General features: G+C 41.6%; 1 protein-coding gene across 10 annotated transcripts in view; it reads left to right on the forward strand.

Annotated features, from left to right (window-relative positions):
• gatad2ab (GATA zinc finger domain containing 2Ab) overlaps positions 1–20,344 on the forward strand; it is a 125,807-nt gene that overhangs the window by 50,336 nt on the left and 55,127 nt on the right. For 9 of the 10 annotated variants that reach the window (XM_041204343.1, XM_041204348.1, XM_041204340.1 and 6 more), the window contains exon 2: positions 6,818–6,885. In XM_041204343.1, the coding sequence (XP_041060277.1) occupies positions 6,864–6,885 (22 nt within the window). In that variant the 5' untranslated portion in view covers positions 6,818–6,863. Of the gene's footprint in view, positions 1–5,122; positions 5,143–6,817; positions 6,886–20,344 lie in introns of those variants that run through there. The other variant, XM_041204344.1, reaches the window with a different exon arrangement.

Below are 20,344 nucleotides of genomic sequence, written 5' to 3' on the forward strand. Positions count from 1 at the left end.
AAGAACGTATTAAAATATTATGGCTTTTTTCTCTGGAGCAGAGAAGAGGTGACTGAAGTTTTCGAAATTGGTAAAAACTTTGAGAAGTAATGAGACATTTACTAAAGGGTGGAGAATTGGCTTGAGGCATAGACAAGAATGAAAGGGATGACAAACATTGACTATTAGAATATGGAATGCTCTATCATAAAAAGCTGTTGAGGCAGAAGCTGTCACATCATTTGTAAAGGAAGAATATTCAAGACAAAAGAGCAAGAGAAGTGAGATTAGAGCAGATTGGCTTCAGTCGTCAGCACCGGCACTGATTTCATGGGCTGAATGTCCTCTTTCTGCTCAGAGGGAGATTAAGAGGCTTTGACTCAAGTCATCTTCCATGTTCTTGTAGGCAGGAATTGGTGGTCCACACGGCAAGCAGAGAGTAAATATTTTCTTTTAATGGTTGTGGGCGAGTAGAAATTTTTCTGGCCTTGACATAAATCAGACAGCATCAGATCAGCTGCACATTGTACGCAGCGACAGGTAATCTGATTCACAGGAGTCAATAGCATTGAATATTAGGTGCTGAGTATGACGGGCAGCTGATTTGATACCAGCCATATCATGCTATCACTCATGTCAAATTTCTATCCTGCAGTGTCTGCAGCATTAAATTAATTAGAAATTGCATTGGTTTTATAATGTTGCAGACTTGATTTCACTTGGTAGATTGACCTAATTCCATTTTTCCTGTAGCACTTATGGGTCTTTGCCACATAATTCAGAACTTTTATAACATAATTTGTTATAACAATTTTAGCTTTAACATTTAAGAAAAAATCATGGGGTTTAGGCCAAGAATGATAGCAGTGTGAACTCTGTCTCCTGACGCACTCAGCTGGTCGTAACTTCTAGGTCAGGTACAATGGGAATAGTTCTCATTATCTCTCCTCCCAACCCCCTTCTTCCCCCAATCCCTTAATATAAGCCTAAATTTAGGCTGAGGGATGATTATACTGATGGAGGTGAAGCACTCAGTGTCTGGCAATTCTCTCTTTCTCTCTCCTGTATCCCTGACCTCAGCTTCACCTTGGCAAAAAAAAACAAACATTTTAGGCATTGCAACTGGAAGAGTTTTCTTTCTAGCCTGGATGAGAGTTGATGGCTTCCATTCCAAGTGTGAGTGGTGCATTCAAATGTCGGACAGCCCTGGGACCTGTGGCACCTACTACAAGGTTCTACCAACATCCAGCTTCAAACCAAGTTGATATAGGCAGTTGTCTATATTTCCATTGTATGCACTCAGCAAGTGAGACATTGATTAGTGCATTGTTGGAAAGGGATCACAGTGCAATTGGTGAGAGGCTTTGTCTTTGTTAAAATTGGTTGCATCTCCTGGCACCCACCTCCAAAATTATTTGTTTTTTTCTCCCTGCTAAAGGAAAAAGGAGCAGTATTTATGGTTTAATTTTGGAATATGCTTTAACCTTTGAAAATTGCAGTATTGAAATATAATGAAGGCAAGAAAGGAAAATTAAATTTCAGGAATTGAAGGTATCAAGTACTCTTAAAATTGAGAGTGGTACAAAACTTTTGAGTTTTCTGATCTTGTTTTTAAAACATCGCAGGGAAAAGCTACTGTGGCCCTCAAAAGGTTAAGTGCAGCCATTTTGTTTACTTTGTCAGAGGCCTAGTCAGTTAACCTCTTAGCCATAGTTGGGACAGACTAGATTAATGAAGCTTGTAATCGTAAGGCTTTTTTTTGGATATGGTCTGGAAATTGTGGCTGTATTCAGCATTTGTAGCTTGCTTGTGAATTGTTTCATTCTGGTGTGTTTTATTTACAAAGTGATGACTAAGAAATATTTAATACCAGTTGGGTGTCCTGTTTGCAAGGGAAGAGAAAGGTGCTTTAGAGTAAGCTCCAATTCCTTGTGGCTGTATGGTCAGAAGCAGATGTGTTGAAATACATTGCAAAAGGAAACAGTTGGTTTCAATTTCATTTTGGAATGCTGAAAGGTCTATCTGGGAAACTATAGACTGAATCCCACCCTCCCATTCTCTGCATCAACTTCCCTCTCTGGGTGATTTCTGTTTGATTCATTTGAATTGTTTGTTCGACTGAAGATAGATGTTTTACTGCAACGCTCCTCCATTTGATTGAGGAAGGACTAAGACCAGCCTGAGCAGAATGGTGTGGTTGGGGTGCGGTGGGTGGGGGTTGCAGGCGAGCGTTATGGGTCAGTGATTCGGACAGGGACAGAAAATGCTCTATCTTAGAGCTGCTGGAACTAAACAAAACGTTCTTGACTCAGTAAAATATTAAGGTGTTGTCAGGCAGTTGCCTGATATCCTGTGGTAAGAATAAATATATGAATACTTCAAAGAAATTTTTTGGGATAAATTGTCAAGCTGCATTTGTTTCACTGAATTGCAGCTGGTGATGAAAAGCATGGCATTTCTGTATTAATGTTGCATTTTGACATTTTGTTCTGCCATGAAGATTTGAGTTCTCCCCTTCCAGAACTGCTGACTGGTGCTGTGCTGTGCTACAGTCCAACAGGTACAGCTGCCCTCTGGTACCTTGCCTAAGTGGCCGCTCATCATCTGGCCACCATAGGCAGTCTGAGCCCCGTAGCACCCCAGCAAATGCATTCCCTAGTAGGTGTCATAGAATAGAGAAGGTCCATCTTGTCTGCCTTTGTTATTCCAATTATTGCCCCTCATAATTTCACAATGTTCCAGCGCAGAAGATGCTCATTCAGCCCATCGTGCCTGAGCAGGCTCTTTGGTGGAGCTATCCAATTAATCCTACTTTCCTGATCTTTCCCCTAGCCCTTTATTTAAAAAAAATCCCCTTTAAGTATTTTTTCAATTCTCTTTTGAGTGCTGCCATTGAATTCACTTCCACTCTTTCAGGCAGTGCATTCCAGATCACAGCTCACTTTGGTAAATAAATGTTCCTTCATGCCATCTCTGGTTTTTTAGCCAGTCACTTTAAATCCAGGTCCTCTGGCTGCTGACCCTTCTGCCACTGGTAGAAGGTATCAGCTATCTGACTGATATCTAATGATGCGTTTCCCCAAATTGCTCCTTATCTTGACCCTTTTAGGATAAAATTTATTTGCCCCACCACCTGACTTAATTTTCTCCAAAAACAAACCACCAAGTGCTTGCGCCTTTGCTGAATCTACATTGGGAACGTAGGAACATGAGGGGACCGTTTAGCCTCTTGAGCCTGTTTTGCCATTCAGTGAGCTCATGGCTGATCTGTATCCTTACTTGATCTGCCCACCTTATTTCCGTATCCCTGTATATCCTTGCCTGACAAAAAGAGATCACACTCAGATTTATAATTATTAATTGAGCTAGGATCTGCTTTTTGTTGAGGGGAGGTTCCACACTTCTACAACTTTTTGCATGGAAAGGCCTGGATCTGAATTTAAGGTTGTTATCTTATCATAGATTCCTCCAGCAAAGCAAAATTCCTTTCAAAATCTTTTTTAAAAAAAAAACCTCAATCTTTCCTTCCACCCAACTCCCCTCAATCTGTTGCCTTGTGACAGTGGAAATCGTCCCAATCAATAGAAACGTCTCTTTTTCTTCTCCCCATCACAGTTGTGCCACCTTACTCATTGTTCTGTTTGAAACTGGCTATCTCAGCACAGCCCAGGGATTGAACCTGGTTGTGTCACTGGACTGTTGTTATCTTCCACAATCTTAAAGATGAAATGTGATGAACCATGCTCATGTATCTTAGAAGTTGCAGAAATTTTGTGATTTATCTTTACCGCCACTGATCTCTGAACTGTCCAGTAACTTATATGGATGAGATTAAATTTAGGATCATGCAATGGGTATTTGAAATTTCATAGTGGTTAAACCTATCAGCATCAGCATTTGAAACAGAAAGGATGGGTTACTATTTGTGAGACCGTTCCTCAGAACAAAACTCATCCTTTCCACCTGCTTCAATACTCTTCTCCATTTAACTGTAATGTCAGTTGATCATATAAGGTACACAGCTATGACCTGTTTTGGTAATTCTGATCTGACAGACCTGCTGCTTATTACCGATGTTGTGTTTAATGTCTGCATTTTCAATTTCTTTCTCATCACTGCAATGAATAAAATTCCACTGTCTGCTTGCCCTTGCCCCTTTTCTCACTGACCTCTGCAGGTTCCCTTTCCTTCAAATGTCAAATTCCAAATCTCCTTTCTTACCTTACATTCCCTGCTACCTCCCTGCCCCCCCCTCATTCTCCCTCCCTCCCTCCCTCCCTCATCCTCCCTCCCTCTCTCTCTCTCTTCCTCTCTCTCTTTCTCTCTCTCCCCCTCCCCCCCACTCCATTCCTAACCTTTGCAACCCCCTCCAGCCTGAGGCCCAACCTGTTGCTTTTGTTTCTTATTCTGGTTTCCTGTATGCTCCATCTTTCCGTGCTCTACCCATCAATGTCAGTTATCTCAGTCTAACTTTCAAACTCCCCAAATAAACTTTGCTGCCTTGTAGCCTTGCTCACTGTCTTTAACAGCTTTCTCAGAATCTACCTTTTTTGATTCTTCACTCTCTTAACTCTTTCGCCAACAAGCCAGCTGTTTCTCCCTTATATTTTTCCTATGTTATAGGCCTTCTAAAAATGTGTTACAGCCTAAGGCCTCTACTCTGGGAACTCATTAGAAGTGGCCAAGTTGTTGGGAAGAGTGGATTTTGACCTGTGGAAAGGTTGGGCAGGTTAACACTTCTTCCAGTGTTAAATACTCACTCTATATTGCTTATAAGCCTAATCTGTTCACCAGCCTGGTTCAGTTTAAATTTCGAACTAGATTTTAAACTGACATCAAGCGGAAAGTGTAATATTTAGATAGCTTTCTAATAATTTTAATCCACATCTCCATTGGAAGGTTTTGTATCCAAAGTATCTTGTGATTTTGATAACCTAGCTTACTTTGTATTTTTCTCCAAACGCCCCTTCTAAATCCTTTGATTCATGCAGGAGGTGTGCCTACAGTGCCTTTCCTATTCTTTGTGCATGTGAAACTCCAGAATGGAAGGATCTTCAGCAAGCCTGCCCATAATAATAATGTGTACATAATTCGCTGCTGGATCATTGACTACTTCCTCTCTCAACTGAGAAACATTAAGACCATTTTTTTGTTTTTGAAGAGGTATATGGTGATCTGCCTTAGTAACTGCACTTTTCCAATTATGTGACAGGATTATGGAATTACGTTTAGGCCGGACTAGGTAAGGGTAGTATTTTGGAGAGAGAAACAGTTAACATTTCAAGTCCAATATGATTCTTTGGAACTGAAGAACATAAACTCTGTTTCTGTCCCCACAAATGCTGCCAGACCTGCTGACTTTTTCTAGCACTTGGCGGATAGCACCTGCAGTATTTTGCTTTTATTATTTACTTTTCCTTGAAGGGCAGGAATACACTAGTTGGGTTTCTAGGACAATCCAACATCTTGATGTGAAATAACTATGGCATTTGAACTCATGATCTCTAGATTGTCAGTCCACTAACATGACCACTGCTGTGCCTATTGTGATACCCAATCTATTCCCTAGTTGAAGTTACCTAACAACTGACTAGAGAACAAAGTCTGGGTGCTTTCCATAACTTTATTGCTTGTTGACAGGTTCACTAAGCCCATCTTTCTTTAATGTTGCATTGCCTCTGACAATGTCCACAAAAAGTGAGTTTTGAACCAGCCATGTGACTGAACACTATGCTTGCAATGCAGCCTCAACTGATGGTTGGGCAAGATCAGATCTGTAACAGCATTGCAGCTCCATTAAGTGTGATTCCTCATGGGATGACCAGTAAGTTCACATCACTTATTATCAGCGAAGATTCCTGTCCTTATGAATAAAGATTATATTGTGTTTGGAAGCAGGGAATAGAGGAGGTAGTTTAGTGGAAAAGGGTGAAAATACCAGCAGATCTCCTTGTGTAGTGCCCTCACAATCACTACCAACAAACTCCTAAGGGAGGCAAAACTTCAGGAAGAGAACCTGTGACCAATTTCAGGGAAAAGAACTGTTGGAAATTTCTTCAGAAATTCCTGAAGCAATCATGAGGGGAACATGATTATCTATGAAGAATTGCTAAGGATGGTTAAGATATACCTCTCTCCACACTCCTATCCTTTTTTGCCCCACCTCCCTCACCCCCTCCCCACTGTCCATAGGCCCAAATTTTCAATTTTCCTATGAAGTTCAAGACCATTAAGTCAGACCCAAAGATCTCTGGCTGCTCATCACCCATATATTAACTCTCTTTTTTCTCATGAAGTATTTCTCCTACATTAGAGAATAGACTTTAATATCAACAGACATGAGATCATTGTAAGAGAAGGAAAAAAAATTCACCATTTTCCAAAAGCTCTTTTTGGGGAGTGTTTTCTCCTTTGATTAAATGCTTAATGATGGACGCTCCATTTTTGCAGTGTTCCAAGACAGTAGACTTAGATTATTGCCACTTAAAGTGCTTGTATTTTAATACTCTTTGTCTACTGGACTAAATCACAGGCTTTCCTACAAGGCCATGTGACCAAGCCATTGGATAGGTATTTCATTAATTTGTTCCTGAAAGACCATTTATAGAACTCTTTGAGTGTTTTAGAACTTCAGGCAAACTTCTACAATATCTGAGTAGGGAAGGCACAGTCTGGAGTAGCAAGATCCCAGGTTTGACTTTTGGTCTGTGGTGAGTTGGGAGTGCTATGTAGAGCCCCTGTTATATCGGTAATCATCTTGTATTGACTATCTGTCAAAGAGAAAATTGCAAATATCCCTGTCAAAGAGCTAAAGTTTATTTTTTCTCTTTCAAACTAGGGGGGGCAATAGCTACTCTGGAAATCAAGGCCCTTTGCCTGTGGAAATGGCTCTACAAGACTTGCCAGGTGAGTGAGTGATGAGTGTATTTTGTATTTGTTTGTGTCCAAAGTGGTGGTACTTGCAAGAAGTTAGCTAAATTAGTGATAGCTGATTTATTTTATATCTTGACAAGGGTGCAGCGCCTCACTGAGTTTGGCCCCTGCGGTTTATGACCTCACCTAGTTATTGTAGCTCTACACTCAAAAGCCAATTTCTTCAAAACTACTTTTGATTTATTTGCCTGTGCACTCCCTTGCATAGCAAATCTGCCAATATACACAAATTACCATCAGTGTGGAGCAACGGGGCCCTATATGTCATGTTCTGTGGGTCCCAGAACCTCCTTTGAAGTGCAGTGCGATTGGCCATTTAGCCTATAAATGCTGCTGTGCCAGACCTGGGAATTCTGCTCATGAAGGAAGCATCCTGAGGTGAAGCTACACTAGCAGCTAGGCCTCCTGCATTTTACACAGCCTGCAGAACTCAGACTAAGGATTCTGATGAGTTAGACAATATTGAGAGGAACGTATACTAATATTAATGTCTCTGGAAGTATTATGTGGTGCAATTTCCAGTCGTTGGTTTGTGAAAGGGCACTATGTTCCATAATGGTGTGGTGTAATAGTGAACCAGACAAAACTGTTGAATAGTGTTTTGATGTGTGTTTAAAAAACAACAATCTCATATCAATGGGTCTCTTGGCTGCAAGACTGAGCAATCCCTAACAAGCTTGCAGTTCCATTGTAGCTGGACACAGAGCTGCTTGTGCAATGTAGTTTTTTGACTTTGGCTCTCCAGGGCCAGTACTAAGAAAATTCATTTGGAACAATGTACTTGAAGTCTGAGGTGGTGCCATGGAAGAATGATTGAAGGGGTGTGAGGAATTAGGGGAGTGTAACTATGCAGTGAGCTCTATGGCTTAGTTTCTCTCTCTTTCTCACCCTCAAATTTTGCTTTGTTTTTTCAATTGTCATAGGGTGACCTTAACCAATCCATTCTCTCTTCCTCTTTGCCCTAAGCTATATTTTGGAAAGCATTGTACCCATGGAACTGCTTGTCAGTGGCAAGGATTTTTAAAAATCCTATTACATGGCTATAACACATGAATACCTTTAGCATAGGAGAAATGTTCTTGAAGTTGCTAATCACGTGACCTTCATTACTTTATTCAATTTAAATGTTCATTAAAAACTATCTAGGCATACATTGACAGTACTAAAGGCACAGTCAATTGCCCAGAATGAGAGCAGAACTGCTCCAGTTAAAAAATGGCTCCTGCTGGTGAAATACTTGTGCAATTATTCAGCATAAAGATCTTGTCTCATGGTTCACATGCAGGGGAGAGGGAAAGTGGATGGCTCCAGCTTCACTCATTATTGAAGCTATTCCACTCCTTGAACTTTGGTACGTCTAGAATTTAAAAACTGATGTTATGCTGGGAGCTAACTGATGAGAATTTTCCCTGTGCCAAATCTACTCCTGATCCTGTTTTTTTTCATTCGTGTGAGATGTGTGCATTGCTGGCAAGGCCAGCATTTATTGCCCATACCTAATTGCCCTTGAGTAGGCAGTGGTGAGCTACATCCTTGAACTGTTGCAGTCCATGTGTTGTTGATATACCCACAGTGCTGTTAGGAAGAAAGTTCTGTGATTTTGACCCAGTGATAGTGAAGGAACGGTGATATAGTTCTAAGTAAGCATGATATATGTCTTGGAGGGCAACTTGCAGGTGGTGGAGTTCCCATGCGTCAGTTCCCCTTGTTCTTCCAGGTGGTAGAGGTTGCTGGTTTGGAAAGTACCATTGAAAGAGCCTGAGAGTTGCTGCAGTACAACTTGTAGATGGTACACACTGCTGCCACTGTGTGTAGGTGGTGGAGGGAAAGCATGTTCAAGACGATGGATGGTGTGCTGAATAACCGGGCTGCACTGGCCTGTTTGGTGTTGAGCCTCTTGAGCTGCAGTCATTCAGGCAGATGGAGTGTATTTCATGAGGCTCCTGACTTGTGCCTTGTAGAGATTCAAAAGGCTTTGGGGATTTGAGAGATGAATTACTTGCCACAGAATTCCCAGCCTCTGACCTCTTCAGCCACTGCATGGCTGATTTAGTTAATTTCTGCACAGTGGTGACCGCCCCCCACCCCCCGCCAAAGATGTTGATGGTGGGAGAATTCAGTGATGATAATGTCATTGAATACCAATGAGAGATAGTTTAGACTCTGTTGTTGGAGATGATCATTGCAAGGCGCTTGTGTGATATGAATGATACTTGCCACTTATCAGCCCAAGCCTGAATGCTGCCAGGTCTTCCTACATGTGGGCACAGACTGCTTTAGTAACTGAGAAGTTTCAAATACTACTCTCAGTTCCTCAGTGAGAGTCATCAGTGTACATCCCTACTTCTAATTTTGTTATGGAAGCAGCTGAAGGTGGTTGAGACTGGCACATTTCCCAGAGGAACTCCTGCAGTGATATCCTGGGTCTGAAATGATTGGTCTGCAACAGTCACAAGCATCTTCCCTTGTGTTATGTATGACTGATCAGTGGACATTGGATTTGTCCTGCTTTTTCTGGAGAGGACATAGCTGGGCAATTTTTCACATTGTCAGGTAAATGCCAGCGTTGTATCACCGTACAAAATGGTACAGAGATAGTTGCTTGGTTGTACAGAACTTTAGTATTGCTAAAAAAAGAGACATGCTGTCAAAGCTTTTCTCCTGTATTCATCAGGATAGATTCAAGAATACCATATTTCAAAGGGAACAATAATTTATACTGCATGCAAAAAGGGTGCTAATTGGTTGGCACATGCACTCTGATCGAGGCTTTGTCAGGGGAATGCACCAAGAGATAGTTTCACCTAGTGTGGGATCGCTTAGCTCTTTCTTTAACATGCTGTTCTTGCTGTTTTGCGTGCAGGTAGTCCTATGCACCTTCACCATTTTTAGGTATGTCTAGTGCTACTCCTGGCATGCTCTCCTCCGTGATCCAGGATTGGTCCTCTGACATGATGGTAATGGTAGAATGAGGGATTTGACAGGACATGAGGCTATGTGTGGTTGAATACAGTTCTTCTGCTTCTGATGACCTGTAACAGCTCATGGTTGCTCAGTTTTGAGTTGCTAGATCTGGCCTGAATTGATCCCATTTAGTATTGCTAAAGAAAGACATGCTGTTGAAGCTTTTCGTCTTGCACTGAATAAGACAGATGCAAGAATACCAAATTTGAAAGGGAACAATTCATACTGCATGAGAAAATGGTGCTGATTGGTTGACCAGTAGACACTGGTCGAGGTGTAGCCATGAAAAATGCACCAGGGATCAGTTGTCCTCCTGACCTCTGCAAGCAGAAAGAACATGTCCAGACATAGCACCTTTTTCAGTTAAACAAAGGCATGAGGACAAAGTTTCCTGCTGCGTTTCCCATGGCAACGCCTTGACCATTCCGAGTTGGCTTGCCTTCTTTGAATTTAAACAAAAGCTTGGGGGATAACTGTTCCTTGATGCATTCTCCATGGCAATGCCTTGATCTATTAGAGTGCACATGCCAACCAATCAGTACCCTTTTCTCATAGAGTATAAATTACTGTTCCCTTTGAAATTTGGTATCCTTGTATCTATACTGATGAGTGCAAGAGAAAAGCTTTGACGGCATGTCTCTTTTTTCAGCAATACTTAAGTTCTGTGCTACCAAACGACTATTTCTATACCATTTAGTACAGTGGTGGTGCCAAGCAAAACATGATGGAGCATGTCCTCAATGTGAAGATGGAACTTGTTCTCTACTTGGAGTGTGCAGTGGTCACTCCTTTCATTACTGTCATGGACTGATGCACCTATGCTGGGTAAATTGATGAGCACGAGGTCAAGTAGGTTTTTGCCTCTTGCTGGTTCTCCCACCACCTGCTGCAGGTTTAGTCTGGCAAATATGTCCATCAGGACTCCGCCAACTTGGTGCTATTATTGTTGATGGAACTTGCTGCTGAGACTTCCGTACTTGGGTCCACTGACTATTTCATTCTTCCCATTCTATGTGTGTTACAGTTTCATCCGAACATCCTCTTTCCCTCTCATTCTTTCCCACTCTTGCCTCCTTGATGTTAATCCTTCTGCTCTCCTTCCTGTCTTCACACCCCCAAACCCCTACCATTTATACCAATCTAAGAAATTTCTTGGCCAATTTTGATTTTGGATGGGTGTATGTATGGTGGCAATTATTTAACTCAATTCACCATTTGTACAACATGGCACCCTCTTAAATACCTTGCTTGAAGTGCTCGGCAGCAGCATTTCTTTGTAAGCAGACAGCACAAGGATTGTGAATCTGACCTGAATGGCTGAGGTTATGATCAAAAATTATAGGCTGTTTGGTTGTTCCTCATCCCGCTAAGGTGTTGTCTTTTTTTCTTCAATTTGATGTTGTCTCCTTCCCAAGTGCAAAGTGAGTAGTATTTTAAGTTTCGTATACATGGGAGGAGTGAGGTTAATAATGTTTATTTAGTTTAAAATTGCAAAACATGGACTAGATTTAAGACAGTGGCTGTCCAATAAAAATCACTGACTTGCCACAGGGTGTGGCTACATCAAATGTTTTAGCCATATGCAGTAATTTTAGTGGAAAACACCTTGCACACAATAATATAATTCAGGTAAATATACTTCACTTAATATTTACTTAACATTTTTAAGCTTTCATGGAAAGTGGGTGTCGCTGGCTAGGCCAGCATTTGTTGCCCATTCCCTACTGCTTTTGAGAAGGTGATGGTGAGCTACTTTCTTGAACTCCTATATTCATCTGGTGTAGGAACACCCACAGTGCTGTTAGGAAAGGAGTTCCAGGATTTTGAGCCAATGACAGTGAAGGAACGATGATATGGTTCCCAGGCAGGGTAGTGTATGGCTTGGAGGGGAATTGGCAGGTGGTGGTGTTCCCATGCGGCTGCTGCCTTTGTCCTCCTAGGTGGTGGAGATCACAGGCTTGGAAGGTGCGTCAAGGGAGTCTTGTCAGTTGTTGCACTGCATTTTGTAAATGGTGTACACTGTTGCCACTGTGCATCAGTGGTGGAGTAAGTGAATGTTGAAGGTAGTGGATGGGGTGCCAAACAAGCTTTGTCCTGAATGGTGTTGAGTTTTTTCAGTGTTGTTGGAGCCACAATCATCCGGGTAAATGAAAAGTATTCTATTACACTCCTGACTTGTACCTTGTAGATGGTGGACAGGCTCTGGGGAGTCAGGAGGTGAGTTACTCACTGCAGAATTCCCAGCCTTTGACCTGCTCTTGTAGCCATTCAATTTATATTGTTGATCCAGTTCAGTTTGGTAACCCCCCCCCACCACCACCACCACCACCACCACCACCAAAAGATGTTGATTGTGAGGGATTTAGAGGTGGTAATGCCATTGAATGTAAAAAGGGGGAGTTGGTTAGATTCCCCCTCAGCTACCTCCATTTAGTAACCAAGCAACTAAAGCACTCACAACAATCAAAAATACTTGCATCTTCTGACTATAGCTATACCATTTTACTGACAAATTCCAACAAAGTTTAAAGTCCACATTCACATGTGATGCTAATACAAGTAATAAGATCACAGTACAAGTGATGATGGCTGATGCTTATAGCTCTTTTTTAACTAATCAAATGCAATTAGCCAGATCTGGATTCCCAATTTACCACATCGGGGACAATGTATTGGACAACACTGATTTAGAAAAATGACATGTAAAATTGCTTATTTAATATCAGCATCTATTGTGTCATTCATCCATACAAACCAGGGAGGTCAAGGTCAATCCATAAGTTGTGCTGAGTTGACTGATCGTAATGCTACCCCGACTCTGTTCCTTTCCAGCTAGGCCAAAGGGTAAAGTTAGCATTCATGCTTACTGGGATGTGCATGTGTTGTTATGACTTGTATGATTAAAAGGCTGCCATTCTTTGCTAACTTGAGCTTGCCTGAAATATGGGCTTTTTTTTAAAACAGAATACTGACATACCACTGCCTGTGGAACCATCCCCCCAGCTTGATACTGTCCTCACCTGGTGTGTGTACATGTACAGCATGGGTCACTGGTTAACAGTAGTGAATGGGGTATCCGGTTAATTTATTTTTTCCCCCTCCAGCCTCGGTCCCTAACCCTTCTGTGGTTAATTATTCTGACCCTCCTGCTGCCCCAGGAGAGATTAACTGACTTAACAGAGTGCTGAACTCAAACCTGTACTTCCTGACCTGAATGGCACTATCAAAAAGACCATCCCTTTCCACCTTTGATACATTGCCCTACTCCGCCCGCCTTGGCACAATTGTTGCTGAAACACTTGTCCATGCCTTTGTTATCACTAGATCTGATTATCCCAGTGCTGTCCTGACCAAACTCCCACTTTACACCCATGTAAGCTTGAGATCATCTAAAATTGCTGCCCTAGCTCCAAGTTGATGCTTTTTAAAACCTAGCTTTTGGGCACTGGTCCTTAATATCTCCTTGTGGCTCAATGTCAAATTTAATTTGATAACGATCCTGTAAAGTGCCTTTGGATGTTTTACTATGTTAAATGCTCTATATAAGTGCAAGTTGTTGCTAATAGGGATTCAAGTCTGCTGTAAATACCTGCTTGGTTTCCTTGGTGTTGTCACTCCATTAAGAGATCAGAGCATCTTCCTTTTCTGAGTTGACTGCCTTGTACTTACTTGAATGATGACACAACATAGGGATGTTATTGCCTGGACCACATTTATTTATTCACTGTACCTTCAGAGAGAATTGGCTCTAGATATGGAAAATTAGCTTGACTCAGCTTTGCCTTATTCCACAGTAAGGTCAGATAAATCAACAATAGTTTTGTTTAGATACGCTTATTTCTATCAGTACAAGTTTTCCTCCTGTATTAACATAAAAATAATGAATATGCTATCCTGCCCCATTTCAGTGGATTGTTCTGCTTGATTTAAACTAGCTGCTCTGTATTCTGATTTTATGTGGCTCTTTTTCTTCAGATGCTTCTATTGGAAAAGCAAACCTGCCTTTTAGGTGTTTAACTCTGTTTTATTTCCGACTGTTTGGTTAGAAAAAGATGAAACACTTCAATGTTCGGTCAGAAAAAGATCAAATGCTTCAACACAATAATGAAGAGAAACTACTGAATTGATTATTATTTACACTTGATGAGGAAACATTCAAAACTATCTCATTAGCACCTTCCCTACCAATTAATCAGACTTTTTTTAAATTGGCAAATAATATTATGCATTGAACATACAAAATAGTCCAGGTGACTAAATTATGTATTGCTATTAACAAACTATTAGGAAAACCCAGAACTGGAATTTCTGAGTTTGATTTGTCTGAAATTGAACACTTATTTATTGGGACTGGACAGCATATTAATTTTGAAAGATTAAGAGCCGTGTTGCAGCATATCAAAGTTAAAATGAGCAACCAGGAACTAGTAATTTGGTAGCACTAGTTTGGATTTTAAAATGTCCCAATATTATAATGGAGGGAAGACTGAGGGAGCTATAAAGATTTCGACAGCTTTAAGGTCCTGGAAGAATGAGTTGCTGAAGAAGAGTGTCATGAATTTTGATTTTAACACCATTGAGTTACAGAGAGGTGGTAGAATGGAAAATCTTCAATCCATATTTTTAAACTCCCACATTTGCTCCCAGTCTGACAAAGGATCAGCATGAATATTGAAAGGATTAACACCAAAGCTTTGAGCCTAGCCCCATGTGAAATTATAGTTCAAATCAAATAGGATCACAATGTCCTAACATGTCTTCCAAAGTTCAGCTGTTTCAGACCACTGAATTATTCCTCCTTTTAAAACCCAACAAAACTCACTTGATTTTTGTGCCTGCAGTGGAATATTGTTCAGAATTGTGTAACATCTGAATTGATAGTTTACATATCCAAGCAGCCTTGCTTTTACATACCTAGTGGGGCCTGTATACATAGCATAAATATCTTGGTTCGTTCTTGTATGCTAAAACCAAATATGATCAAAGAGATGCATCTACAATTGAATTGATAGTCATTTATATTTCTTCATTTCCCATTTTCCACACCCATTTGGACTTTTGACTATTGTGTGATTTGGTTTCTGGAAAACACCTACTCAGGATGTGCAAAATGACACAATGTGATCTGTCTTGAAACTGGACCTGAGAGCTAATAACGCAGCTAATGAAGGACACTGCACTGCTTACCTTACCTGCTTACACAGCCCCACCCCCATCTTTAGTATTGAGTACACTTTGCTTTATTTGGATTTTAACTGCCTTGGAAATCTCTGGTAGCTAACTTGACTGTTCCAGGTTGCAATTCAAAAATGAAAGTGAGGAAATTAACCGGCAAAGGTTGTATAGGTTATCAGTAACAGATGAGCATGAAAAGTACATAAAATGCCTGTTTGAATACAGCTCCAACATTTGATTTTGAGTTGCCCAAGCAAGGACCTAGCACTCTGCTTTATCCTCTGTGAAGCACATTCAGCCAGTAGGGCATAATTTCACATAGGAAAATGGCACTGAAAGGGACTGAGTTCCGAAGTTGCCTGGGTTCAGAGGGACAACTAGAGAGACAGAGGATGAATTCTGAACAGCATTATACTGATGAGAACAGGCACTGTTTGATTTGAGACTGGTACTGCATTGTACAAATGGCTGCATGCCAAGGAGGCCACCAGGTGTCCTCTGTGGGTGCAAGGGGTTAACAGTACTGGTTAGTATGTTATGCTGAGTCCTGCATCACTGGGAAGGAGAAGGGGGATAGTTCACGTCTTTATTTGAATAAAAATGTTCTTCACACAGGTTAAACCAACCGATATGTCTGTTCATCCAAGTGCTGCTGAACATTACATCTAGAGTAAGGGAAATGTTAAATATTTGATTGCTGAAGTTTGAGTCAAAACAGGTGCATTGTCTCCCTTCAGCTGTGCACTGTGCCGTCCCTGATTCTTTCCTTCACACTCTTTCACCCTCATGCTCCTTTCCTCTTCATTCGCCCCCACACCCCGGTCCTCTTCCTCTGCTCCCCGCTTTTCCTACACCCCCCCTCCCCCCACTTGACCCTCAATGTCATCTGTCTTCCGCTTTCCCATTTTAAAAAAAAGCATTTTTCCTTAGTTTCTGTTTTCTGCCTGTATTGTGCATTAGTTGCGTTAGATGTTCTTTGATGGCATTTATAGTCCTTGGGCTAGGCAAAAGGAAAAGCACAGCCAGCGGTCCAGATTCTCTAAATTGGAAAGAAAAAAATTGCCAAAATGGTTTTTACTCAATGAACTGAAAGTGCACTCTCTGAATGAGGAGAGGAAGTGTGAAATGTACTTCTATGTTGAAGGGAGAGGAAATATCTCAAATTTGCCCACAAAGACGACAAACGCTCCTTGAAAGTTTGGACAAGGAAGCTAAGAAATGCTCGACTAACACACACACACACACCCCGCCGCTGCCCGTCCCCCACAACCCCAATGCAACCCATTGCTTTTTATTTGAAACAAAAGTGGTGTAGTTGTCAAAAGTTATAGAAACACTCAGAGTAAAAATTAAGTGTAGTATACAGCCAGGGGAGAGCAAGGTTGAGGGTGCTTGTACAGTAGCAGACTAATATTTTGGAATGTCAGCCTGCCATCAGACAGGCATTGAAACTGCTTTGTGTGTATGTATGTGTGGGAGTGGTAGGTGGGTGGGGGTTACATTTGGGGGGGATAGTGTGTGCATGCTTGGGGGTTGTGTGCGAGTTGTACATGCAAAGAAGATGCAAGTGGGATGCATGTGTACATACGCATGCATGAATCCTGTGTTTGTTGTGTGTATGTGTGTGGCATGTGTGCAGGGGTGCAAGGGGTTAACAGCACTCAGCTCCGTCTGGAGCCAGTTCAAGCTGGTTCTCTGGAAAGTGCTTTGTGCGTCGCCTGGAATTGTGGGAAGGGTCATGTGTGGAGACCAAGTGATGTCATGAGATCAAATGTGACTCAGCCATTTATCAGATGAGTGCAGGTAACTAGACAGTGACGCTCCCTCAGTCCGCCCCAGAAACCACATCTCACCAGGTTAAATGCTACTTCTGTACAAGGTTCACACTGGTGGGCAGGTTCTGGCCAATTGAAGCTGGTGAGAAATTTGTTTAAAAACTTTTGAAAAGTATTCAAGTCAGCAAACTTAACTCTTAACAATGGAAGTGGTCCATTTAAACATATAGTTACAAAAGTCAGTTCTCAACTTGAAATCTGATGTTAACATTGTTTGACCTAGTCAGCGGGCAACTTGTACAGAATATTTATTTGCCCGTACCTTTGCATTGCCACTCCACGTCCCTGACTTTCTTTAAGTGCTGATTTGTGTTCAAGTCCATTTCTGGTGCTTCAGCCAAGTGCTCGTTCTTATTCAGAGTCCGGGCAGTGAGTGTTAACACACTACCAGCCAGTCAGTCAGTCCTGTCTTTGCCGTCAGATGCCTGCGCACTTTCCAGCTGCAGGGTGTAGTGCTGGATAGTGACTGGGAGTGGGAAGGGTTTTCCTAGCCCAACTTTACCTGGCGCGGGTGACGCACCCGACTACATCATCGCTAACCTTGCCTCAATTGAGTTGATATGTGAATTTCCATCCAAAATAATATTGGTGGAAGTGGGAAATATTTGTGAATCAAAAATGAATTATTTCTGTAGCCTGAAAAGATGCTTTATTTAGCTTGTTGGCAAAAGCAGAGGGTGATGTTTTGGTTTAAAGGCGGCTGTGCGATTTCTTTTGCTTTGGTGTTGCTAATGGTCAAAGCTCTCTCAAGTAAAGTTCTAATTCAGCAGCAGCCCAAATAGGAACTGAAGCTGTGCACCATGGTGAGGGGCCATGAATGGTAATTGGAAAGATTGGGTTAAAGCTGCCAGTCTTGAAATGAGAATTACCTGGAAAAACTCAGCAGGTCTGGCAGTATCGGCGGAGAAGAAAAGAGTTGACGTTTCGAGTCCTCATGACCCTTCAACAGAACCAGTTCTGTCGAAGGGTCATGAGGACTCGAAACGTCAACTCTTTTCTTCTCCACCGATGCTGCCAGACCTGCTGAGTTTTTCCAGGTAATTCTGTTTTTGTTTTGGATTTCCAGCATCCGCAGTTTTTTTGTTTTTATCAGTCTTGAAATGATCCTGCTCAAAGACTAATGGTTGGGCAAGAAAGTACTTGTAACTTGATTTCTTTCTTAGATGAAATTTACGGCACAAAAACAGGGAAATCACCCCAAATGGTCTGTGTCAGCGTTTATGCACCACACAAGCTGACTGCAATCCTATTTCACCTTATCCTATCTACATACCCTTCTGTATGTTTCTCTTAAAGGCACTTGTGTTACTCGCCTCAACTGCTTCCTTTGTTAGCGAATTCTACATTCTAACCACAGTAGATAAAGAAGTTTCTCCTGAATCCCCTATTGGATTTATCAGTGATTACCTTATTTTTATAGGCCATAGTTCTGGTCTTCACCATATGTTAAAACTTCTTCTCTACATCTATCTTTAATTATAAGAACTCCTAGAACTGAAAGGCTGAACAGGCTGGGCTCTTTTCATTAGAAAACAGAAGGTCATCCCCCAGCCTTCTCTTTCCTAATGAAAAGAGCCCAGCCTGTTCAGCCTTTCAGTTCTAGTATCATGCTGATAAATCCTTTTTTTTTTTTTGCATCTTCTCCAGTGCCTCTATATCTGCTTTACTGAATTCTCTTTTCCTATCCAGTTTCCTGACTTGGCCCCCTGAAGGAGTGGATGTTTGTTGGTGTGTTCTCCTGGTTACCAGCGCACTCCAGTACCCTAGGTGCTCTTCTTTACACAGTGAACATTACTGGGCCTTTGTCACACCTGCAGGGTTTGACCAGTGGTCCCGCTAGGCTGCACGAGTAAGCAACACAGGGAACAAACAGGATGTGCATAAGCAACACTTCATTTATGGATGCGTATGTGCAGCCATGCATCAGTCTTAGAGACTGTGCAGTACATCAAACGAGCTGCGCATTATAAGCAGAAGTTAGAAGGAACATTGAGTGCAACACCACAATGATGAACATCCACACGCACAGGCTTCCTTGCAGTTGCCGTTGCTTAGCAAAAAGGACCACAGCCAAATTCTTGTGCTTGCCTTCACTCCACCCTACATGTGTAGCAAATTGTGTGCGGATTGGGAAAATGTGGCTGATTATTGCAGCACTGTCACTAGGATTTTAGCCAAGTCTGATGTTGGGTCGATAAATCTTTCCTGTTGTGCCCATTTTGAACAGTGAGACAACCAACAGTGCAAGATTAGGTATATAAATAGTTAATGCTAAAAATGCCCAACATCTGTGGAGAGAGTTGCAACGTTGTTGACCTGAAAAGTTAGCTCCTTTTTTTCTCCTCATTTGCTGCCTGACCTGCTGCGTATTTTGAGCACTTTGTTTTTTTTTCACATTTCCAGCATTTTGCCTTTCATCCATTATAGATTGTGTCCTTCCAATCTGGGATCCTTCTGGGTGAAATATTTAGAGCTCTGTAACACCTAGGGTAAGGTACTGGTGGGTACACCTGTCACTAGTGGTAGAAGCATTTTAAGATGATTGAGTACTCATTGGCTTAAGGATGATTCCCCCTTGCCCCCAAGCATTACTTAGAATATAGCACAGAAGCAAGCCATTCGGCCCAGCCAGTCCATGTTGGTGTTTCTGCTCCACTTGAGCCTCCTCCCATATTTTCTTATCAAATTCTGTCAGCATAACCTTCCATTCCTTTCTCTCTCATGTTTATTTAACCTCCCCTTAATTGCATCTATGCTGTTCGTTTCAACTACTCCCTGTGGTTGAAAGTTCCACATTCTCATCACTCTGGGTAAAGAAGCTCCTTCTGAATTTCCCCATTGGTATCAATAAGCTAAATAGCCTTTGTGATGATGCTGCTTTTAAATGACCAATGCTGTAACACATGAGCAGTTCTCGACTCTTGGTTGCAGTCTCGTCTGTGAGCGCAGTCTTAATTAGAATTGCTTTGTGCGAATGTTCTGTGGGAAGATGGGGGGAATCAGATGTGATTGTTAAAATAGCTGGAATCCAATACCATAATTGCATTTGGGATGGATGAGATGATGCAGTAACTAGCAGGACTGAGCTTCATTAGTGCTAATCTATTAAGATCTTCAGTAATAGAGGAAATCGAGCAACCATCAGAAAACTTTGCTAAATTAAAATTTTTAAATGAAATTAGATTAACCTTGGCCTCCATTTGACATGAATTGAGGATTTTTATCTGGAACAGAGGAAATGGTCACTCCCTGTTTAAGGAATTTTGTTAGTTTATTTTTGAATTTTTTTGCTTCTTGTCCCCCTGATGGTTGCATAGGTGGAGGCAATGTCCAGATACATTGCCACATTGCACAGAGAAGGCTTCAAATGCCAATCTGTGGTTCGAGAGTAGTTATGGGGATAAGGGTATGTAGACAGTTATGTAGACTGAGAGCAAAGAAGATTGAGAAATTCTGAT

This window comes from Carcharodon carcharias, chromosome 14, assembly GCF_017639515.1.
Source record: "Carcharodon carcharias isolate sCarCar2 chromosome 14, sCarCar2.pri, whole genome shotgun sequence".
NCBI classification, from domain to species: domain Eukaryota; kingdom Metazoa; phylum Chordata; class Chondrichthyes; order Lamniformes; family Lamnidae; genus Carcharodon; species Carcharodon carcharias.